Source organism: Vombatus ursinus, unplaced genomic scaffold (assembly GCF_900497805.2).
Source record: "Vombatus ursinus unplaced genomic scaffold, bare-nosed wombat genome assembly UNPS02014832.1, whole genome shotgun sequence".
NCBI classification, from domain to species: domain Eukaryota; kingdom Metazoa; phylum Chordata; class Mammalia; order Diprotodontia; family Vombatidae; genus Vombatus; species Vombatus ursinus.
In genome coordinates this window covers 56,106,626-56,131,932 of record NW_020954610.1, presented here as the reverse complement: position 1 = coordinate 56,131,932, position 25,307 = coordinate 56,106,626, and the positions used below count along the sequence as shown (strand labels likewise).

The 25,307-nt window shown below is 37.0% G+C and overlaps 1 protein-coding gene across 4 annotated transcripts in view; it reads left to right on the top strand.

Annotated features, from left to right (window-relative positions):
- RBFOX1 (RNA binding fox-1 homolog 1) overlaps nucleotides 1-25,307 on the top strand; it is a 411,528-nt gene that overhangs the window by 260,635 nt on the left and 125,586 nt on the right. For all 4 annotated transcript variants that reach the window (XM_027839403.1, XM_027839401.1, XM_027839400.1 and 1 more), the window contains exon 3: nucleotides 22,398-22,541. In XM_027839403.1, the coding sequence (XP_027695204.1) occupies nucleotides 22,398-22,541 (144 nt within the window). The remainder of the gene's footprint in view (nucleotides 1-22,397; nucleotides 22,542-25,307) is intronic.

Sequence of the window (25,307 nt, the reverse complement as noted above, 5' to 3'; positions counted from 1 at the left end):
AGAGAGAGAGAGAGAGAGAGAGAGAGAGAGAGAGAGAGAGAGAGAGACACACACACACACACGCAGATTGGTACTTCTGCTCATGAGTGAGGCAGCAGCAGATTATGAATACAGCATCTCTGAGAAATTTTAAGTCCAGGAACAAAGGAGTGAGAATTGTTTCTTAACAGTGATGACTCAAATGTAGGGCTGCATATTGGCTTTCAGCTTGACAAATACTTTCTTATGAGGTCATAAATATTGGCGGTACAAAAGGTTAATGTAGTGTGAAATGCTGTAAAACTCCGCAAGCAACCTGCTGGATCATAATGATGCATTAGCACCTTTCAGTCTGAATCCTGATGACTTACAAAGTCCGTTTATAAATGGCCACTAACTCAACAAGTGTATAATTGTGTCAGTTTTCCCTAATCATTTTTCAAACATGGTTTATGAATTGGACACCTCATTGTTATCCTTTCAATTTCTTCACAGTCAGAATGTGGTGCTTAGTCAATTCAATCATGTATGTAATCAGCTTTGGGGACCTCTATCACATATGGATCAGTATATAAGAGAAAAGAGTCATTGCATAGGACTAGATAATAAGTAGGTAAAATTTGGTTGAATCTATTATTTCACTGGTATAGGGCACTCCAAGATGAGGGAACTTTTCCCTAATGTGAAAGACACTTTCTTTGCCATGTATAGTCTTGGAGAGTTGCCTAGAGGACTTTGAGAAGGCTAGTGACTTGTCCAGGGCCACACAGGCACCATATGGCAGGCTGAACTTCAAACAAAATTTTCCTTTAGGTAATGCCATTAAGCATTTTATAAAGAAATAGCTGTTGCACTGATTTCTTTCTTTGAGGAGGTAACAATGGGTTCTAAAATTGTGTTTTAATCAGTTCAGGGAATCCCTGGTATGGAAACTCCTTTCATTCATACCTTTTGGCAACTTATCTTAGAGTAGCTCTTTGAGAACGTGACTTACAATCCCACAGCTAGTCTGTAATGAATGTAGGATTAGAACTCATGTCTTCCTCCTAAGGCCAGCTCCTCTATCTACTGGGCCAATCTGCCCTTTGGATTTTAGTAGATACTAAAGAATCACTTTTATATTTTACATACCATGAATTTAACGCAGGGATTGAAGTGTTTATAACAAATATTCTGTCATAAAAATGATGAACATATCAGAGAATACAGACTTTTAAATGATTTAGTACAGGTTTTTGGAGTTTATAGTTCAGCCATAGCATTTCATTTTTCATACAGATGGCATGGATTTTCATTATTCTTAGACTTACAGGTATTTAAACAAAATCCATTGTACTAATTTATGAATTATAAGAGACTAAAGGAAGATAGCAACAAGGATATTGGAGGTAATATAGATTTCTTTTTAATTGTGTTTTGTTCTATGTGGTATTAGAAGGACATGATGATTACCATTGGTAATATAGGCAATATAGCCCATCTCAACATTTTCCCATTTAAAACACTATAGCTACTGCCATAAACATTGAAAAAAAACAGACACTACAAAACTGTTGTGACAGGAAGAGATCCTTGAGATGTTGTCTCATCCAGTTTTTCCTGTAGGGGGAAGAAGCATAATATTTTGGGAGAAAGCACTAGAACGGGAGGTTCAGATCCAGGCTTTGTTATTTACCTCTTATATCATTTAGACAGATTACTTAACTTCTCTAATAAAAAGGTTGAACTAGATGAAAGAGTATAAACTTTTTTTGTGTTATGGACCCCTTGGGCAGTCTGGTGAAGCTTTTGGACCCCTTTTCATAAATTTTTTTTAAATGCATAAAATAAAATACTTAGGACTGTAAAAGAAGACAATTATGTTAAATACAGTTATCAGAATAGATTTTTTTAGACTTTTGGGAGCCCAAGTTAAAGAACCCCAGGACTAGAAAAATCTCTAAGGCTCTAAATTCTACCAACCTTTTAGGATGGTATTCCCATTGCTTTCCCCTCTCTCACTCTTTTTTTCCATCCTCCCTTGGTAACTATAGTAACTTAATTATTTATTAAAGGGTTGTCCTGAGTTTGTATGTATACTCATATGCCATCTTCCATTCCTTCCTTATTATTATCTTCATTACAGTGCATATATATATATGTGTGTGTGTGTGTGTGTGTGTGTATATATATATACATATATAATATATATATAGCACTTTAAGGTTTATGGTGTTATTTCTTTAAGGGAGTACTATCAGGTACTATCAAAATTTTACACTTAAGGACCCTGAAACACAGGGAATGGAAGTGACTTGCCCAAGGCCACACAGCCATTAAATTAAAAAATCTAGATTTTTAATCCAAGACTCCTAACTCAGGGTTGATGGCACTTTCCTCTCTACTGTGCTGCCTCTCACCTAATCAGTACTTCCATCCTGGTCTCAAATTGGTAAAATAGAGTGAGGAAAGCTAGGATTATGCAGTATAGTAAAGATCCTAGGAACATAAATTTTAGGATTAGAAGGAACTTATAGAGGTTATCAGTTCTAACAGGTGAGGATATTGCGTAGAGACGTTAAATAACATTCTCAAGTCACAAAGGTAATACTTGGCAAAGCAGGGATCTGAACTAAGTCCTCTGATTCCAAATTTACTGCTCTGTCTGCTACATCAAAAGGTTACTAGAATTTAATGTTGGAAGAGTCTTTGGAGTTAATCAGATACAACTCCCTCTCCCTGCCCCATTTAACAGCAGATAAAACGAAAACCTAGAAAGAGGAAGACACTAACCTGAATTCACACTGCAATCTAGACCCCATTGAGCTTGCTTGAGTAACTGCTGGAGATGTCTCATTTGCTACCTTTGGATTCTGAAAGTATGGGATGGGGGGTTGGAGGGGTTAGTTTGCTTCAGACCAAAGTACTTTAATGTACTATTTGGGAAAATGACCTATTTCATTTACCCTGGGGTTTGTACCTTTTTGGTGTTAACTTTACATAAACAAAGCTGTCATCCATTTGTTTAAATATGTGAGAGTCTGCTATTATTATTATTATTATTATTATAATGACAACAGATATTCTCAGTATCCCCTTTGTGTTTTTCCAGTAGCTCTCCTGGAATTCCCTTTCCTTCTAGCAGGGGAGCAGGGAAGGAGAAAGAATGGGTAGCATGGAACGGGATCTGTGTTTTGTACTGCTCCTTGACAGCAGCTGCTCCTGGGTTAGGGCAAAGCGCCTTTATGATGGCTAGGGGAGAGTTTATGGTTTTTTTAGTATTTTGAGATTTTGATAGCATTTGTGTCATGTCATCTAGTTGGTTTTTAGTTATAGTTTTAACGAGAAGCCCAGAGGCACTGTATAAATAAAATGGCAATATTATTAAATTATTGCTCTACAGGGCATTTTATATTAGTCATAATTAAGTGATGCTCTTCATATTAACAAACAGCATTTTTTTTTTTAAAAATAAGAATTGCATTTCAACCTAAGGAAGTGGGAACAGTTGGACTTTTTTTTTCTAAAACAAACACAAACTTTTGGAAAGTCACCTATCATGAATTTCTAGAAACTGTTAAATTTCGTATTTCTCAGTATCCACATACTTTCCTAGTGGCATGTGCAAGAATCCAGAGACAGTCTTCAGCATGGTTGGTCCAAAGCTGATTTATGGTAACTCAGATCTAGTAACTGAATACTAAATAATAAAATGTTTTTTGCAAAAATAATTGTATTTCCAGGGCTTAGCATGGTGCCTGGTACATAAATTCTCAATAATTGAGGGGGAAAAATAATGTTTTGGATATGTTGAGTTTGAGATGCCTACAGGAAATCCAATTCAATATATCCAAAAAGTAGTTGGTGCTGCGGTATTGGAACTTGAAAGAGACAATGATCTGCATAGAGAGGATAATTGAACCTAATGAAGCTGATTAGTTCACTAGCAAGAGAATATGGGGGAAGAAAAGAAGATGGCCCAGGACAGAGCCTTGGGGAGAATATCCACTGTTAGTTGTAATGACATGGATAAAGAACCAGCAAAGGAGACTGGGAAGGAGAGATAGTGGGGGACCTAGGAAAAGGCACTGTCATGAAAATGTAGTGATGAGAGAGTATCCAGAAACAGGTGATCAACTGTGTCAAATGCTACAGAGAAGCCCGGATGGATCAGGATTGAGAAAAGGCATTAGATTTGGCAAGTAAGAGTACAAGTAACTTTGGAGAGCAAAGTTTCATTTGAATAATGGGGTTAGAAGACATTACAGGGGAATTAGAAGAGAGGAATTGAAGGTATCTAGTGGGATGACCTTGGTTTCTTTTTAAATAAATTCATTTACTTATTTTACAGGAGTTTATAATATATCCTTCCCACTACCCCCTTTGAATAAGAACATATCCCTACCCTTCCAAAAAAACAAAAAACAAAAAAAAAATTCCTATTACAAACATGTATAGTCCAGCAAAACAAATTTCCACATTGACAATGTTTGCAAATATATGTTTTCTCTGCATTTTAAGTTCATCACCTCTCTGGCAGGAGGTAAGCAATGTGTTTCATTTTTAGTCCTCTGGAATTGTGTTTTATCAAGGTACTGATCAAAGTTCTGGTCTCTCAGAGTTATTTTCTCTACAATTTTGTTATTGTACAATTTGTTCTACTTCTACAGAGATCCTCCTCTGAAATTAACCATTTTGTCATTTATTATGGCATAATAATTCCCATTGCATTCATAATTTGTTTAACCATTTCTCGATAGGAAGATAATCACAGTTTTCAATTTTGGGATACTATAAAAAGAGATAAATATAAATATTTTTATACTTTTAGGGCCTTTTCCTCTTTTTTAATTTCTTTGGGGATATAGCCCTAGTAGTAGTATACAGCTGGGTCAAAGGATATGAACAGTTTAGTAACTTTATGAGCATGGTTCCATATTGCTTTTCTGAATGGCTAAGTTCCAGCTCCACCAACAGTGTATCAATGTGCCTATTTTCCTGTAGCCCCTCCAACATTTGTCATTTTTCTTTTTTGTTGTCTTTGTGAGGTGGGGCTTCAATGTTGTTTTAATTTGCATTTCTCCATTAGTGATTAGAAATTTCATATAGTAATTGATAGCTTGGATTTCTTCCTTTGTAAACTGCCTTATGAAACTACCTGCTTATATTGTAGATTATTTTCACAAGGAGTTTAGTCACAAAGGGAGGGCTATCCCTAATGGAGATAATATATAATGGAGATGGTAAGATCAAGTGAGGGTCCTTTAAGGTTGAGGGAGACAGGGGCATGTTTTTAGGCAGCAAGGAAAGGGTCAATAGATAGGAAGAGATTGAAGGTGAGCCAGAATGGGGGTGATCATGGAATTAATCTACTAGAGAAGTTGAGAAGGAAAGGGAATGAGATCATTGGTGCATATAGAGGGATTAACCTTAAGAAAGATAAGACAACCTTTACTTCCAAGACCAGAGTACAGGAGGAGGTAGTAGGGGAAAATGTCTGAAAGATATGAGTTGAGAAGCATGGTATATGGGAGATCTCTAAGAGAATGGTCTCAGTTTTTTTCAGTAAAGTATGAGCCAGGGCCTCACATGATACAGAAAACTCTAGTGTGTGATCATTGAGAACATGTGCAATCTATCATTGAGCTAGACTGACTGGCTGCATTCTCTGTATCTTTCCTCAACTAGATTTCTAATGGCATTGTCCAGGGTCAGTGAAATGGTGAAATGGCTTAATGCTGGCCAACAGAAAGGAAGAAGAAAAAAGAGAAACAAAATGATATCCGAACTAAGTAATGAAAATATATTCTGGGGCCTCAGCATTGCATGTTGCAATACTTCAAGGGATAGCCTCAAACCTTTTAATCATCTGCCTTTCTCCTGGTTGTTGCCCACCCCTTGATAATCTTCATAGATTCATTCCTCAGTGGCTAGTAATATTCCTAACTTTTTTACTTTCCCACTCCCAGGGTTACTAAACTCTCAGCTGCTGAAGAATCACCTCCTCTCCCTGACTTTACCCTTTTTTTTTCCTTTTTCAACCCCCCCCACCACATCCCACTCTAGATCTGCCTAACTCTTCTACTGGGCCCTCTGAAAGGCCTGCCCTATAATTAATAAACTTCTCTTACTCTTTCTATCTTCAGGCACTCACTGAGATGTGGTTCCTTCCTGATGACATTTTTTTTTCTTGGTTAAGCTTTTTAGTCATGATGTCATTTTGAGTTCTCATGAGTAATATTTGGTGTTTCTCATTGGATTTTTATTAAATTGCAACTTTGATTTAGTTCTTCTTCTTCTATGTATCAACATTGCCTTAGGTAGAAAAGTAAATTCTTTTTTATTTTGATTCAAAGTGTAATAACTGTTTTCACTTTTTTTTTCCTAATTAAAAACACCATAAAAATGTAAAAATGATAGACTGGCCAAATCAGTGATCTGTCCAAGACAGACCCATTTTCCAAACAGTGACTCTAAGAGATATATTATAGGAGATGGTTGTTTCTCTCAAAGGTGAGATAACTACCATAAACCTTGCCAACTTCATACTAATTACTTGTTATTGATCTGCCATCCAGGAATGTATTTAAGTTCTTATTGAATATGCTTATTTCCATTTTGTACTCTTTGTCATTATTATGAGTTCTGTATTTGGAGGCATGAAGAGATCTGCATTTTAGTCCCAGTTTTACCACCAAGTATTTGTGCCACTTGGGAAAAATAAAGTCAGCAAAGATATTGAGTGTCTAGTATCTGTAGGATGCTTTGAGAGATACCACTGGGGAGATGAGTGGGGTACACAAATGAGTAAGACAAAATTGAAACTTAAGGAATTTATGGTCTATCCGGGACATCTAGCAAATAAGTAGTTTTACCTGTTGGCTTACAGATACATCATTTGTAAAAATGAAACAGTTGGACTAGATGGCATCTAAGCTCACTTCCAGATCTAATATTCTGAGATTCTATGATATATTTATTATTCTCTGTGTTTACTAAATTCCTTCATATAAAATATTTCAAAAGATCTTTCTTTTGAACTTCCTTAATGAATATCCATTCACTTAATTACATTGTTGGTAACTGATATCAAATGTATATCCTAATTCAGTAATGTGGCTGTAAAGTACTATTCAAGACAAAGGCAGTTGGGATTTTGGAATGAGTTCTTTCTGTGGTAATAAAACAAAATAAAATGGAAAAAAATGCACAATTTGATTTAATCAACAGCTAAAAATTTTAGTTGGAATTCATTTTCACGATAAATGCTGGCAAAATTTTATGCTAAATTAACTCTACTTATAGAAGTCTAGAAGTTTATGCTAAATTAACTCTGCTTATAGAAATCTTAGTTATTTCATAACTGAATAAAAATGTTTCTGAAGGTACTCTCTCCTTTTTTTTTCTTTTTGCACCAAAATATCTTAAAAGTGCTATGATTTAACAAAGGGTAGCTAGTGAACAGGAGAGAAGTTCCATTCAACATGTGCTCTGGTTAATAGGGCTGGTATATAGTCTGTTTGATTTGGCTTAAGGTAATAAGATATCGGTGAAAGATTCAGTTAACCATTACATTGAAAGTTTTCATGTAATCTAGAGTGCAGTATAAGGAATAAAAAATATAAAATAATCAAAACTGGCAGTGAATTTTCCCAAGCAGAATGTCATATCTTTTTTGAAATTCTACTATTAGATTTTATTGTTGCAGTATCTTTTTTTCCCCAGTAACCCTAGAGAAATGAGAGTAAGCAGATACCTGGAGAAAGCTCTTGCTTTGCCTAAATTAGAAATACCACTTGACAACCTTTTCTTCCTCATAGCCTTAAATTAAGAGATGAAAGTGGTTTGGCTGAGCAGAGTTTTTCATTGTAGGGGAAAGGAAGCAATATGTTTGTTGTAACTTTGGTAGAGTGCAAAGCAATTCACTTCTCTAAGCTCAGACTCAGGCTTGGATACAAAGTAATGATAACCATCCTTTATGTCTATAGAATTTTAAAGTTTTTGAATTGCTATATATATAATCACCTCATTTAATTCATAGCAGCAGATCCTCAGAAACAAAAATTTACATACATATGTACACACGTATAAATTTACATACATGCACTCACCTAACATGCATCCATATGTGTGTATATATGTATGTATGATGTAAGGTGCCTACTATGGGCATAGCACTGTCCAGGGGTCTAAGAGACATAAAAAGATAAAATAAGATGTAGTAATTGCCCCCAAAGAGTTTACAGGTTTTCCCTCTTTGTTCTATTTTGTTTTCTTTCTAATTCAATGATTTTTCTCCCTATATATAATGACTTTCAAGAGTTTCTGTGCCTTGGAAAGATAGCTAACACACTAAGTGATAGGATCCAGAAAGATCCATGTTCATAGACTAGAATACTGGGCTAATTCTAAGAACATGAATTTTATGGGGATAAATATAAAAACATCTCACTTTTGGTTACAAAAAAATAAATCAGTTTCAAAGACAAAGTGGGAAAATTGTGGATAGAGTAGTTATCCTAGAAAAGATCTGGTGGCTTTGGTGATCTATATGCTTCACCTGTGTTACATGGCAAGTAAAAAAGCTAGTGTGATATTATTGAGTTGTATCGAGAAGCATAGATTCCAGAAATAAGGGGGCAATAAACCCACTGTACTCTGCCCTAGACAGACCTCTTATATAAAGTACTGTGTTGTGTTCACTTCTGGGCATCATAGTTTAAAAAGGACATTGATAAACTGGAAGTATCCAAAAGAGGGCAATCAGGATGGTAAAATCCTTGAGTCCATGTCATAGTTGTTGTTGTTTGTCCTTTGTTCTTGAAGAGGACAATCACATTGGGAAGTTGATGTCATGATTTGTAAGTGAATTGGATTTAAGTGAGGAAGGGCTGTGCAAAGCCATCAGCCTCACTTTCTCCTCTCGAGCCATCTGGCTGTAGTCACTGAATATAGATCAGGACTAGAGATGGCCCCAGATGCAGTGGGAGACCTGGGCCTTTTTAAACTAAGGTCTTTCCCAGTTCTCAACTTGTCTGAGGCAATGCCCATTCAGTGATTAAGGCCAGGTAAGAAATGAGGCAAAGAATGGCCTCTTTTACCTAGTCAAAAAGCCAAAAATCAATCTGGGAGGGGGAGACCCTCAGAGTTTCTGGCCAAAACAGAAATAATTGCTTATTTACATTTACTCTGAGCCATCAGAACCCAAACAATGACCAAGGTAGGCTTGAGCTGAAGATTGGTTGAAAGAACTGAGTGTGGTTAGCCTGGAGAAAAGAAGAATCTGGGGGCACATGAAAGCTGTCTGCAGCTATTTGAAAAACTGTCATATGGAGGAGGAGCTAGACTTACTCCTTTTAGCCCCAGAAAGCAGAAACAGGAGCAGTGGATAAAAGTTGCCAAGAAATAAATCTGGTCTTGATACTAGGAAAACTTTGCCAACAAGTGGATTGGGCTGCATTGAGAGGTCATGAGTAACCTCTGCCTCCTCACATAATATTTCATAGTAGGAAATTTCTTGTAAAGGTTGGATTTTTGTGGTTGGACTTATATGGGATGGCCATTGACATCCCTCCTACCTCTAGGATTCTGTGCCAGTCCCACTTCTCCAGAAAGGAGTCTGAAGACATAAAGGTGGCTTGTGGTGGGGAATTAATTATAGATAAGAGATATATAGGAAAATGTGACCAATGAACTCAATATGTTCAAAACAAACTCATCTCCTACGTCCCTGTGCTTTCTGACTTTGAACAAGTTTCCCTTTGGATTTCCCAATTTTTCTTAATTTCACCAATATTCTTCTAGTTATCTAGGCCCAAAACCTAGATGCTGTTTTTGGCTTTTCCCTCTCTCACATCCCTTTCTACCACCTCATTCACCAAAATGCCATGGATTTGACCTACATAATATTTCTTGCATATAACCCTTGTCTACTGCTTAATTCAGTTTCTCTCATCTTACTATTATCGTAGATTTATTTCATTATCACAAATGCTATTCCCTCCTCATTCCAGTCCATTCTGCACATTGCTACCAGATTGGTCTTCCAGAGAAAGTCTCCAATCATCGCCATCAAAATACTTTGTATTTGTGTTAAACACCCTATTAAACCCTTTAGCTCATTTTAAGCCTCAGGCTAAATATAATGACCCCCTCAGGTTTACATGGTTCCTTTTTCTGCTGCTTTAGACAGTTTATATTAAGTAAAAACTTAACAGTACAATTACAATTGCTCTGAGACTCCAGTTTAAAAAAAAAAATCCTAACATTTAGGCAGAGGTTTGCCTCTCTAATTAAAATTAATTTATATTTATGTCTAGCTAGCCCCTGATCTCTGTGGTGGAAGCAAAATTCAGGTGATAGAAAGCATTTGAGTAAAGGAGAAGGAGTAAATTGTATTACAATATGTGTTGAGAGATAAGCATAGAGAAAGAATGTCCAGGAAAGAGTAGATCTTTTCTTGGAATTTTTCTCAGTCTTTGAATAGGTAGATACAAGCAGTGGCATTAGCCCCGAGTCTTTGGCTTCAAGATTCCCGTAAGGGTAATTGGAAATCCTCTTCAATGTCTCCCTTCTCTGACACAGCTCAGTTCTATCTTTTCTTCCTTGTTTTAATTGCACCAGATCTCAATTCTTTCCAGCTCAGCTCAGCTCTGGTTGTCTCCACTCCTTCCTCTCCACAGCCAAGCCCTTGTACTCTCCAGTTCTGAGATAGCTCCTCATTTTATAAAAGTTTCTCAGGGGCCATGTATCTCATCCAATGCTAGATTACTATCCAAGGATAGATTCAAGGAGATTTAGGCATTGCTCAAACCTAGTTCTGATTGAATTATTAAGTCTAGAAGTGTTTTTACCTGAAAGATAAGTAACTACTTTTAAATGGAATAGAGTCAGCCACGTGTTGGAGCCAGCTCACTCTGGCTGTACTAGATAGAACCAATGGTTAAATTTTCAGTATGAGCATTTACACCTGGGAATGTGCAGATGCTACAAATCAGGGTTTGATTCATTGTTTTGTTGATCACCTAAACTTAAGAAAGTGATGGAGAAAATATTAATAATGCAGATTAAGTTTACAAATGTGTTGTGGAGGAGGAGGGCTACATTCTCCATACTGATCCCAGTCAAGTTGTTAACATTTGCTAGTAAAACACTCCCCACCTCCCCCAGGTTGAAGTAATTAGTACTTTACAATTCACAAAGCCTACAAAAGTTATTTTACTGGATCTTTGTAATAGCCCTATGAGGTAAGGAATGAAAGTGTTACCTCTTTTATAGGGAAAAGTTTTAGGCTCAAAGAATTTATCCAAGACCACATAAATAGTAAATTGAAAAGGTGGGATTAGATCCCTGGTCTCCTGGCTCTTAATAAAATGTTCCTTCCACTATATCAACAATGAATCAGAAAATCAGAAAATATTTATTCAGTCCCCATTAAGGGTCAGGTAACAATGATAATACTATCTAGCATTTATATAGCACTTTCAGATCTGCAAAACATTTCACAAATATTCTCATTTGATTTTCATGACTATCACGGAAAGTAGGTGCTATCATTATCTCCATTTTACAGATAAGGAGAATAATGTAGAAAGAAGTTAAGTGCCTTGTCCAGGGTCAGGTAGCTAGTAAGCTTCTAAGACCAAATATGCACCAAATATGCAGGTTTCCCTGACTTCAGGTCCAGCACTCTAATTATCTGTATCATCAAGATACCTTAAACTCATATTTTTACCTCCTTAGTTCAAACTCTTGTAGGCTAGATGCTGGGGAGAAAAGTATAAAGAAAAGAAGTGATCCTTAATCACAAAGAGCTTTCATTCTGATGAGGAGAAAAAAATATATATATATATACATATATATATACACATACATGTGTGTGTACATATACATTATATATATGTATGGCATAAACAAAGTTTTTGCACACAGAAAATAGTTAAATACAAGATACTATGGGAAGGAGGTTCACTATTGGTGAGGTGGAGGTAGGATTAGGAAAGGCTTCATAGAGATGTTGTCTGAGATGTCTTTTAAAGGAAGAAATAGACTCTGTGAGACAGAGGTAAGGAGGGAGTGTGTTCCAGGCATAAGGAGGAATGGTTAGTGTAAAGGCATGGCAACAAGTGAAGCGTTGTGACTGAAGAGAGAGAAGGCCAGTTCAGTTTGATTTCAGAGTGTGCATAGAGGAATAAAGTCCAATGAGACTGGGGCCAAGCTGTGCAGGGCAGTAAAAACTAAACAGAGAAGTTTATATTTTATTTTACGGACAAAAGGAAGGCACTGGAATTGGTTGTGTAGGGAAGGCTATTGTAGTAATTTAGATGAGAGGTGAAGAAGGCCTGAACTCATGTGGATATGTGGGTAGAAAGAAAGGTTTGGATGTGAGAGATGATTTGACATGAGAAACAGCTTGACAACTGATTAAATATGTGCATGAAGAGAATGAAATGTCAAGGATAATGTTGAGAATGTGAATCTGAGCCACTGGAAGGATGATGGTGCCTTTGACAGAGATAGGGAAGTTTGGCAAAGTAGAGAGTGTAGGGGAAATGAAAATGATTTCAATTTTAGACATGATAATATATCTCTGGGACATCCAGTTGAAATATCCCATAGATAACTGGTGATACAGATCTGAAACTCAAGGGAAAGACTAGGGATGGATAGGTAGATCTGGGAGTCATTTGCATAGAAATGAATGATAAAACCATGGGAACTGAAATGGTTAGCAAAAAAGACATAATAGTAATATACATTTATTTAGTGCCCACTATGTGCCAGGCACTGTACTAAGTTCTGGAGATGAAAACAGAGGCAAAAGACAAATCCTGCCTTTAAGGAGCTTACTGTCTAATGGGGGTGACAACAAGCAAACAAATATATACAAGCAAGCTATCTACAAGCTAAGTAGGAAATAAGGAAGAAAAGGAAGGCTCTAGACTCAAGAAAGGTTGGGAAAGACATCTGCAAAAGAGGGGATTTTTAGTTGGGACTTAAAGCCAGTAGGCAGAGATGAGGAGAGAGAACATTCCAGATATGGGGGATAGTCAGACAAAATGCCCAGAGCTGAGAGGTGGAATATTTCATTTGAAGAACAGCAAAGAGGCCAGGGTCATTGGGTTGCAGAGTAAGGAGAAAGCAGTGAGGTTTAAGAAGCCTGCAAAGGTAGGAGGGGGCCTGGTCATGAAGAACTTTAAAAAACAAACAGAGAATTTTGTATTAGATCCTGGAGGCAATAAGGGAGCTACTGAGTATGGTCTGAAATCGACAGGCATTGGGAACAGATTGGATATGGGGGAGGGGGTTTGAGAGATAGTGAGGAATCCAGGATGACATGAAGGTTGTGAGCCTAAGAGACAGGGAGGATGGTATCACCCTCTACAGTAGCAGGGAAGGTAGGAGTGGGAGGAGGGTTTAGGGGGAAAGATAATGAATTCCATTTTGGACATGTTGAGTTTAAGATGTTTATTGGACATCCTGTTGGAGATGTGAGATTGAAGGACAGCAGAGAGTGTGGGGCAGGATAGGAAGCTTTGAAAATCATCAGCATTGAAATGGTCATTAAATCCATGGGAGCTGATGAGATCACCAGGGGAAGTAGGATACAGTGAGAAGAGAAGACAACCCAGGACAGAATCCTGAGGGACACTTCTAGTTGTGGGGCATTATATGGCTGATGATCCAGCAAAGGAAACTGAGAAGGAGCTATCATTCAGGTAGGATGCCAACCAAGAGAGAAAAGAATATTCAGGAAGAGGTGTTCAACAGTGTCAAATACAACAGACAGAATTACGACCGAGGGAAAAAAACAAACAAACATCAGATTTTACTTTAGATGCCCTCTATTCTAGTTCAACTCTCTCTGAGGTTTAGGATGAAGTGGCTTCTCTGGTTTCACACAGCTAACAAGTAGCAGATGCAAGATTTGAACTCAGGACTTCTGACTCTAGGCTAAGTGCTCTTATAGCCTTTCCTCTAAGCATGTTTTTATGTCATATACCTAGAGATAAAGGTGAATGATTGGAGCATACCAATGTGTAAACACTTGTGTGTAGTGATATATTATACAGATATGTGGTACTAAAGGAAAGCACCTTATAAAATAATGTGCAAAACTTGGGGTGGGGGGGTACGAGTGAGATATTATAGGGGAAAGGAAGGTTTGGAGACATTTTTCAAAAGAATAACAAGGCTAAGGAAAATTGAATGGAAGTTTTGTTGAGAATCCGTGTTTCCTTACGTATTATCTATAACCAAATTATGCTTATAGCTGTGTCCTTAAATTTGAAAGATAAAAATGGTGAAAACTAATTCCTTTTAGTTATAGTAGCTTAGTCATGATCTTCATTAAGAAAACATATGAGTATAGCAGATTGAGGTTTTTCCATGTAAGATTCTAAATCTGTCTTTTTTAAAAATTTACTAGTATGTATTTTTTAAAAAGATATTCAAATGATTACAACTAAGACTATAACTTCACTGACTACAGACCTATTTTTGGAGGCAATTTTTTCTTGTCTGTGGTTTGGATGTTGAAGGTTCAGCTTCTAAAGGAGGATATGTATACTTTGATTTTAGTGAAGCAGATCAGTAGATTTCCAGAGTCCATGCAAGTATGAAATGGATTATGATGGAATGCCTTTCAGTAGTGTTTGTTTGTTAAAAACTGCCTTGACAACTGAAATGTGTCACACGAAGTCTTTAGGCTAATAGCAACTTCTGTATTAACAGATTGATCACACATTTCTAAGATTACCATCTACTTCCGGGGTGAGTCCACATATAATTTATTTTGTAGAGCAAATGACTTATTGCTTCAGAAAATGCCTTTTGTATTTTTTTTTCTCTATAGAAATTGCATCGGAAATAGATGCCAGACCCTTTTATCAAAAGGGTTTTGCTGATGGGAAAACATATGTTAGTGTTCTAGGAATCTGTTTATTTCTCTGGATGATGAGTTGAGGACCAACTGGATTTTCATTCTTTTCTACTGAGAGATAAGGTTGATCCTGTCTGATTTTGTTCCTGAGAGTCTGCAATTTAGATTGTTCATTCAATTTTCTTTATGCATGAGAATACAGAGTTTATTGCTGGTGTGGGAGGCATTGGTCCTTTACTCTGGGATTTTCTAGGCAATCCACGCCAATACTTGACCATAGTGCAGAGAGACCAGAAAAGCATAATGTTAAAGTGGAAGAAGTACCTGCCTTATTTCAGTAGACCTGGCTGGTAGGTCTTGTTCTTCTGCTAACTAATTGTATGCTATTATAATAGTAAGTCATCTACTTTTTGAGTTTCCTCATCTGCCAGAATTGTTATATGAAGCAAAGATAAGGAAAATTTTACCACATGTTTTCTTAAGGGGGCACACAGTTTATTTTGCTGTTGCTCCTAAAGGATGGAAAAACTATACTTTTAGTTGTATCTTCTCATGAGAATACGATAATACTGAGGCAAAAATTCTGCAAGCTCTCCTTGCCATAGGACCTAATATAATGAGCATTTGATTAACCCAAGATAGCAGAGGAGGCTCTAATATTACTACTAACCTGGAATAATGAATGTTCCACTGAGAATTTACCTGGTCATGTCTGTAGGCCAAATATGGGACTGGGAAGGGATTCATTTGAGGCAGGACGTTTGCTCAAAGACATGATTCTCTTAACCTTAGAGAAAGAGCCACTTGGACCAGAGGAAACCTAGGAAAGACAACTTTTGTCTTTGTTTTCCTCCTCTTAGGTAAGCAGAAGCCTTGATATAAGTGGTTTAAAACTTCATTAAAGGTCATCCAGGCTTTCAGGTCTTCTTCTCAGTAGTATTCTCTCCAGGATCTGACTGTGTGTGTGAAATGTCTTAGAAATTTCATTGAGTCAATTGGCATCTGCTTTGACAACACTACTTAATCATATCTTCCTTTCTGATGTCAAACATTTGGTTTCTCGTACCTGCTTTCTGCATGTTTTAAAGAATAAAGGTAGCTACTATAGTGTCTCCTGTATTCAGGGATCAATAGGTACAATATAGGAATTCTTCATCCTTTGCCCTCTACCATCTCTCCCATTAATTGACTGAGTCATTGGTCATGTTTCCTGAATTTCTCAGAGTTCAGCGAAATTGGATATGTTTTTAAACTATATAACACATGTCTGTAAAACCAGTGCTACAGAGCTTGGGAATAATACATTAAATACATCAAAAGCAGTGTGATTAACTCATTTGTTTGCCAACAGAGCTGAAATGGGGAAGGGGGGCGGGTCAAAGTCAAGTGAATCTTTCATGTGCCGACATTCTTTGGCAGTAAATTTTGAAATAGCATCCTGCAAAAACACCAAACTTAGGTTTAATTCTTTCCCAAGGCTCCTTTTTTAAAAAAAATGGAAAATGAATTTTCACAATCTTCATTTTAAGTGGAGAATGCACAATATTGTCTAAGCAAGGTATGAAGTTGATTTAGTATGCGTGATTTTTTTCAGTTCTTTGTACACATTCAATATGGTTACATTTTTGCTTAGAACATATATATTTTTCTCCTCGAACTTTTCTCGATTGCTTTTTTATCAGGTTTACAAATCAAATCAAATAGGTATATTGCAGAGCTCTGTGATATTATTTTCTGAGCTTATAGCCCAATGGATTGAATTATGCTTGCTCATGTACTGCTCTTGCTATTCTCTCCAGATTGAGAGAGAGGGACTGTGGGCGCTGTAAATTCACTTGGCTTCCAGCATTACTGGTTAAATCAAGAGCCCTATTCAAGCTCAGAGAAGAGACTGAACAAGTGTTCATTACACAAATCAATTTGGTCAAAAGTAAAGCACAGTGGGTACTCAACCATTGCTCACATAATATTGTCAACTTAATCAAATAATGCCTAGAAGACATTCACAAGCTTTTCTCTCAGAGAAATAACTTGATTGGTGTAGGAAGAAGAAACAGCTGGCTTTTCAAAAATACACTTTTTATTTATCACTTTTAAGAACCTTGTGCATAAAAGGAAAAACAAGTCTGTAGTGTGGATATGATACTAAATATTCAATAGGCTAATGGTGGGGAAAATAATGTTCCATTAGCTTCTTATGTCTTGGGTTTTTAGGAGGCTAATGGTGGAATTGGAGATAGTAAAATATATACAGTTGTAAAATAAACTGTTTGCTCCTCCTGCTGCTGTTTTTTTTTCTTATTTAAATATATTTAATGTCCTAGATGCAGAATGTTCTTCTCTGCCTCCAGCCCAAGTAACATATGAGCAGTGAGCGGTGAGACCGTCCTTTGACTTTGCTCTTTCTCTATTAGGGTATTTCTTTGGTGGACAATGACATCTATCCATTTTGAGCCCCTCATTCTTTTGTTTGCAGGTAGTTCCAGTTTCCTGACCTTTACCCACCCTAGAATATGATATTTAACTAATTCACATTTATTATCCTAGAGACAGCAGTGAGGTTAGGTACTGGGTTAGCAATATCAAAACTAAAAAAGAAGGCTCTTATATCATTACTACCATGTCACAGTTCTTTTCTTCTGCCTGCCAAACCTTAATCCAATTTTGTATATGATTCAGGTAATGATAATCCAAAGACCTAGGGAGGCAGCATGGTGTAGTTAATAGAGGGCCAAAGAGTGAGGAAGACCTGGCTTCAACTTCCATCTTTCACATACTGGCCCCTATGATCTTAGGCAAGTCACATAACCTCGAAATTGTCTATTCAACTCTTTTAGACTCTGTGTTGCCGAAATGGTACTCACCTGCCATGGAAGAAAGAATTTCTGCAATTAGGCGTTGCCTAAAGCAATCAAATCTTCATTCCAGGGCTTATCCATACCTTATCCCAAAATGAAATCAAGACTTGGTCTAAAGGAAAATATAAACATTAACAAATAACTAGAATGCTAGTCATAGTGGACTTGACAGGTGGGACAAGGAGTATTAATAGGCAAAGAAAGAAGACAAAATTAAGAGGGGCAGCCAAAAGGCACCTATTTTTATAAGACTGCATTCATCCTTTGATATAGTCACTGCTAGATTGGTCGATGCCTAAATCCAATTTCACTGGGATTAGTTTTGGGTAGCTCTGAGCTAGTCATTGAATTAGGAATGATTATGGACAGGGAGAAGGCCCCCAGCTCTTTATTAAAGTCCTTGTGAAGGCACTAAGTGATCTTCAGGAGATTAAAGCCAGGGGTGTTTTCGTAGCATTGATAACACACAGAAGTATCTGGGGAGTTTGTTTATTAAGAAATACCTGCAGCAAACATTCCAAATCCTGATAGGGATTTATCACTGGACCAAAGCAAGAAAAGGCACTGCCCTTGTAATGAGCTTATTCAGAAACCTCTAGTTAAGCCTTTGAAGAAAGATCAACAGTCCTATGGACCTACTCCCATGTCTTCCTCATGTCATTGTAATGTTGCAGCTGGAAGCTTGGGAATAATACATTAAATACATCAAAAGCAGTGTGATTAACTCATTTGTTTGCCAACAGAGCTGAAATGGGGAAGGGGGGCGGGTCAAAGTCAAGTGAATCTTTCATGTGCCGACATTCTTTGGCAGTAAATTTTGAAATAGCATCCTGCAAAAACACCAAACTTAGTAATTTGGAATATTTTTCTAGGGTTGTATTTTCTTGACTTTAGAAGGGCCAGTATATAATGAAGTAATGGAAGTCATAGTGTCTAGGAATAGTGTTATGGTCAAGGCCTACTCAGGGGTGATTTCCTAAACCAGCAACAAACAAAAATCCCACTCTACAATTTATTATCAAGATACTCCCATTAAAACTATACCTTCAGCACAGTCAGAAGAAAATTATTCTAGGTATAAGAAATGGTAGATTTTTCTTCTCAAACTAGCATTAGTTATAGTTATGCTGAGAATTGTATTCTTATGCAACAAAAATGCATCAACCACCTGAGGACAGAGTCTTTCCATGAGCTAACTAGCTTTTCTTTTATGCAGTGACACTGAATTGTGAGTTTTTTCCCAGTATTTATTCCTAGGTAAAGTACACAAAAAAAGAGAGCCAAAGCAGCACAGAATTCATGGACATTCACACACGCTTGTAGTAGAAAAAGCAAAATCAAAACATCATACGATAATCTTAAAGAATATTTTTCTGTTCTTTCTTCACCCGTTTGTGACTTATGCTATGCACACAGGTATATGCTAACCCACGGACACTTGTACAAATGCATGTTACAAAATGATTAATTAAGCATTGTATGTTTTTATCAAAGAAAACAACGCAAAGATTTCTCCAAAGTACTGTTTGACTAAAGATGATTAATTTTAATTTTCACATGAGTGACATAATGCTATTAATCATTTAATATGTTTAATCATAATCTCTGTAATTCCTAATTAGGTTTATTAAACTGAAACATTCTGCAGTTGTGGTAAAATTTAAATGCAAGTAAGTCCTCTTCTCTGAAAGGGAAATAAACCATTTTAATTTGCAGTTAAGTAGTGATTTTGAATGAATGGATGCATGGGTGAGGAATGAATGAATAAATGAAAAACATTTATTAAGTGCTTACTATGTTCCTGGCACTACACTAATGAAGGATTTCAAGGTAGTTTCCTCAAGTCAGCATCACTGGTCACCTTATTACCAATAAGGAAAATGAACATCCATGTAATTTTCAAGGGATGTCATTTTCAAGATGCTGGGCCTTGGTAGTCTCAAGCTGCATTAAGTTTCTTCAGGCAATATTTCTGAGAAATACTTTTTGTTCTTGTTTTGTCCTTTAATTCATTTATGGCACTCTACCACTCAAGAAAAGTTGCCTATTATGTCCACAGCCCAGGAAGATATGGTCATCTCCCTTTGTCCTCAGGGAGATCCTGTTTTCTACAACAAAGCTGTAATTTCAGTACCTTTAGTCCCCAGGATGAAATGCTTTCCACAGCCCTAGATACTTGATATGTTAGCATCTCTAGGTTCAGGATAGGGGAGGTAGGAAATCAAGGAAAGGGGTGGGTTTCCAATACTTGTTTTTCTTTGGTGCCTGAACTATACTTGAGAGAGTCTATTAAATGCTACTTTTAAAACACTTCTTAATATATATAATTAGATGAGCCATTATATATATGTGTGTGTGTGTGTGTGTGTATATATATATATTTATATCCCCCCTGGCAATATAAGGCTTTAGACACAAATTATGACCTAAAGATGTCTTTCTCTTCTCATTCTTCTTCTTAAATTAGACTCACTTGTTATTTTGAAATGATTTTAAATCTCTATTTGAAAGCTTTGTTTACATTTTTCAACAGATGTTCTTTGATATAAGTTCTTTCTGACAATAGGTTTGTAAGGATCTTTCTTACTGAGGCAGTTTGTAAAAATTGAGGGTTGTTAAGAGTACCACTACGAGATGTAGTGTCATTTTTTTATTCAAGGAACACCTATTACTAGAAGTGTGGGGTACAGGCAGAGGCTTTTCTCTACCATTTAGGATTAGAATAGAAAGTTACTTTCTTTTGTTTGGGAAAGAAATATATGTATCAGAGATACCTTTCATCAGAACTGTTACTAGTATGTGGGGTGAATAGAACTTTGCAACACGGCACCAAACTTAGAGGGTGCTAATAACATGCAGTCCTTTATCAGTAGAGAAACTAGACAGCTTAGTGCATATTTAGCAAGAATTAGTTAAAATAGTTAAGATCCTAGATGGCAGGCTGGGATGAGTGCTTTCCTCTACCCATTCTATATCTACTCATGGACTTTAGGGTTTCTCTGCCTGCAACAGAGTAGCAGTCCATCCTTCCTCACCCATACATAATACCCACCTATTTTTCTACCACTTGCCTTGGTTGTGGTTTGTAGACCTCATCACAGGCAAAAAAAAAATAGTTAAGGCTCTGCCATACACAACTGTAATCTCTTTCTCCTTTGGTTACCTGGAAGAAAGAATGCAGTGGAGTCAGAGGAAGCATGATATTGACCCTGTAGAGGCAAGTAATAGCAGCTTGGGCTATTGCTTCAAATACCTATCCATGTTTAAGCAAAGTGAAAAGGTCACTTGTCGATAGGAACTGCCGGCCACCAAGGAAATCCCCCTGTTGGATCTTTTAACAATACTGACTGGAGCTCCTGGACCTGTGTACCAGCCCCAAAGGAATTTGAATTCTAGATATAAATTAGTGAATCAGAAAAGGACATTTTAAGTTATATCTGGGACTAAGTCATGAATACATTAAACTAACTGATGCCAGTTAAAGATTAATTAGAAATATACCAAATTGCATCAATCAAACTAATAGCCTATTTCCAGGTATGGGACTTTGTTGTTCAGTCATATCAATTGTGTCCCACTTTCTGGGACCCCATTTGGGGTTTTCTTGGCAAAGATTCTGGAGTGGTTTGTCATTTCCTTCTCCAGTTCATTTTACAGATGAGGAAACTGAGGCAAATAGAGTTAAGCAACTTGCCCTGGGTCACTCAGCTACTAAGTATCTGAGGCCAGATTTGAACTCAGGTCTTCATGACTCTTGGCCTGATGCTCAATCCATTATGCCACCTCACTCCCCATGGGACTAAGTGCTGGGAATATAAAGACAGAAATGAAACTAGTCTTCAAGTTTACATTCTAGTAGGGGAGAAAATATGTACACATATAAGTAGACAAAAAACCTTGCAAAATTAATAAAGGTGGTTTTTGAAAAGAGGGCACTCTATTATCTGGGAGAATCACAGAGGCTTCATGGAGAAGGTGGCACTTTGTTCTGAGTGATAATTATTTGAAAATTTGCTGTAGAAAATTATCTACTTATGTCTGCTTATATTTTACTTTTTAAATGAAGTTATATTTCTGTAAACAGGGTCCGGAAAATTCATAGCTCCAGATAAAATGAGCTTCCTCACAGAGCCACTAGAGGAAAGGGCCTTATAATTGTAACTCCAAACCGGGTGAATTAAGACATCTAAAAATCATATTGGTGTTAAAAGCATCGAAAAGGAATGATCAGACAACAGGCTTAATATAATAAAAATCATGAGAGCAAAAACATGCCTCTCCTTTTCCCCTCTAGTGGGCTGTATCAGGTAAGTGAGATTTCAATCTTTTTATATGATACTGGAAATGTGTCTATCCTACTTTTACAGGACTATGCCTTATAAGGTATTTAAAACATTGTCTAAATGCTTAATTCAGTTGGTCAGCTTTTATATATGCAGTGCCAAACAACTGGTTCATTTCTCCTTCCTCTTCAACTCTACCCCCAGTTGAATTTAGCTAATATTTTATCTGAACAGACTCTCCTCTGGATTGAGCAAAGCCAACAGACCCTTCTTCTATCTTTGATATTTCAGGACCTCTCCTTGCCTGATTCCTTTGTTCCTTGAATTCATCTATTATGTGGTGACGTGGAAAATGGATATTAGACCTGAAAGTATACTGAAGACCTCTTTTACTTTGTTTCTCTTTTGTTCTTTTAGCAGACAGATGATGCGGCACAGACTGACGGCCAGCCTCAGACACAACCTTCTGAAAACACAGAAAACAAATCGCAGCCTAAGCGGCTGCACGTCTCAAATATCCCCTTCAGATTCCGGGATCCAGATCTCAGACAAATGTTTGGGGTAAGTACTATCTCTCTGTTTTCATTTATCCATTTTTGGAGAAGCATTCCAATCCTCACATAAGTGCCTTTCATAGGCAGTCCTTAGGAGGAACAGGGGTTCCTTTCAACAGAAAATGTTCTAAGGCCCAGGCCTAGATGCTACAAAGTCTTCATGTTTCCCATGGGCTATGGCTTAGTTCCCTCAGGCACTTCTCTTTCATTTCTCACACATTCCCCATCATTCTGAGAGTTAACCAGATGTTCCTTTTATAAGGAGCATTAGTATCAAAAGAAAAAAATGAATATCAAACTGAATTTGCATGAAGGAATTTTGGTATAATGGGACCACAGAAATCCTTATGGAGCACTTTAAAATGTAAGTAGCTAGATGTGGGGGAGAGAAGGAGGGATTACCATTTGCAGCCTGGGCACCACCAAGTGTCACATTGGGGCCCTGAATCTCACCAACTCTAAAACAAGTAAACAAACAAAACCCCATAAGACTGTAAGTGCATTGGTGAGATGAATATAACTATGATGAGATGATTAAAATAAGTATTACCCACATATATATAGCATACATATATATATACACATATGTATAATATATATATAAATAATATGTTTTAGGATTAATGTTTTTCTTGGTACTATAGTCACCAAGAAACTTAAAAGATTCATTACTTAGAGCACCGGCCCTGAAGTCAGGAGGACCTGAGTTCAAATCTGGCCTCAGACCAAACACTTGACACGTACTAGCTGTGTGACATTGGGCAAGTCACTTAACTCCGAGATTGCCTTGCAAAAAAACAAAACAAAAACAACAAACAAACAAACAAACAAAAAAGATTCATTACAGTTACCTAAATACTCAACTCTCTACCTAGGAGAGAAGGAGAATTGGGGATTTATATGGTAACATATATGCTTTTGCTAAAATGCTGAAATGAGGATTTTTTTTTTTTGAAATGAGGATAAATCTTAAGAATTGATGCTGGAACTATGTGGCTTTGCCTTTATCTGTGGAATATTATTTTCTTTGAGGTAGAACAAGTATGTCAGAGGTATCTACATAGACTATACTTTAACTCAAGTTAAAGTTTATGCAGAGGTCATCGCAGCATATGGAAACATATTCGGAAACAATGCTGATTCCTTAAACTTTCTCTAAAGTTAGCAAATAAGTTATCAGACTCCATGAGAGAAGGGATATCCCAAGTATGTGGTACCTCATTTTCCATCAGGGAATGCTATGGTAAAGGCTTTTAAAGGTAAATCACCTGTATTCATTAGCTCGTGGACAGTGGGGAGCTATTACCTCTCCCCCAAGCACATTTCCAATAACTCAATACCCTCAGGGTATAAACATGACTGCATGATATTGTCAGTCTTTTAGTAGCTACAGTTGCCAAATTTGGCCTTGACACTGCAGAACAAATAGGAAAAAAAGACTCCTCCCCTCCCCCCAGCTAGTCAGGAGGAATACACCCTTCTGTTTGCCTTTAAAGCTTCCATTAGCTACTATTGATATTCCCTTCTAAAGTAGAGACTGAGATACGGGGAAAAATGCAAGGAGAATAATGGAAGCAGATGGTGGAAATCCAAATCATCTATTTACCTAAGAGGGTATAGAAGTGTTTCTATCATTTCTATAAAGGGAGGAAATATCACCCAATCTAAATAACTCTAGGATTTGTTTGTTTTCTTTCTTAATAAACATACATGATATTTCCTTGAGGCTGTACTTGGCACAGCAACAGAGTACATACCCTAAAATATAAACAATCCAAACTTGAATTCTGACATTTTAAAGGAAAAGGTGTATACACACACACACACACACGCACACACACACACACACACACTTCCATCTCTCATTTGGTAATAACTTTAAGCTTCTTCATCCCCTCCAAAGCACAAAGGTACCTACGTACTTTCAAGCCAAAGATTAGTTTTAACAGTTCAACACATTAAAATGGAAATTAAAGATATATAACATATAGAGACAATTTTAATGATAGGAAGTTAGAGGAATTTCAGTATTAAAACATATGGGTTTTTCTAAAGATGCCTGTTAGACATTTGTTCCTTATCTAGAATTGCTTACTCAGGGGTCATGAAATAGTGCCCACCTGGTAACAAATAGCTTGAGGGCAGTTAGTGTCTTGTAGAACATTTTGACTAACAACCTGAAAGGCCTGCAGTCTTTCCGAGCCTACATTAGTTCTTGCTCTGTTGCCAAATTGGTGAAATATTTGAATACTGGTGATAGCAGTTCTTCAAACCTTGTAAAAGAGTAATGAGTGAAGGTAGAACAAAAACAATTTTGCCCAGAAAAAATCTTTCAGCTTATAATTGGATTAGTATAAACCAAATGGAATCTTCTTTTCATCCGCAGAGAGCAATGATGTCAAACCCAGGATGAATTGAATTGAATTGAACGTAGTGGAAATAGTGGTTCACTTACTAATCTCTGGTATACAGTGAATTAAATAATGTTCCCTATTTTGGGAGCTTCTTTACACATTCCAAACAGATATTATTCAGCTCCTGAAAGGCAAGGGCTCTGTCCCACTCATTTTTACAGTGATTTGGATATAGTAAGCTTCTAGTAAATATCTGTTGAATTAAAGTGAGCGTAGCATCTCTCTTCATCTGGTGTTATTCCCTGTATAATTCACATGATATAAGCATAACTATTACATACTGGGTTAAAGATCCAAACCTCGCAACCACTCCCCTGACCCCCCCCCCCCCCCCTCTCCCCCCATCTCTCACCCACTTT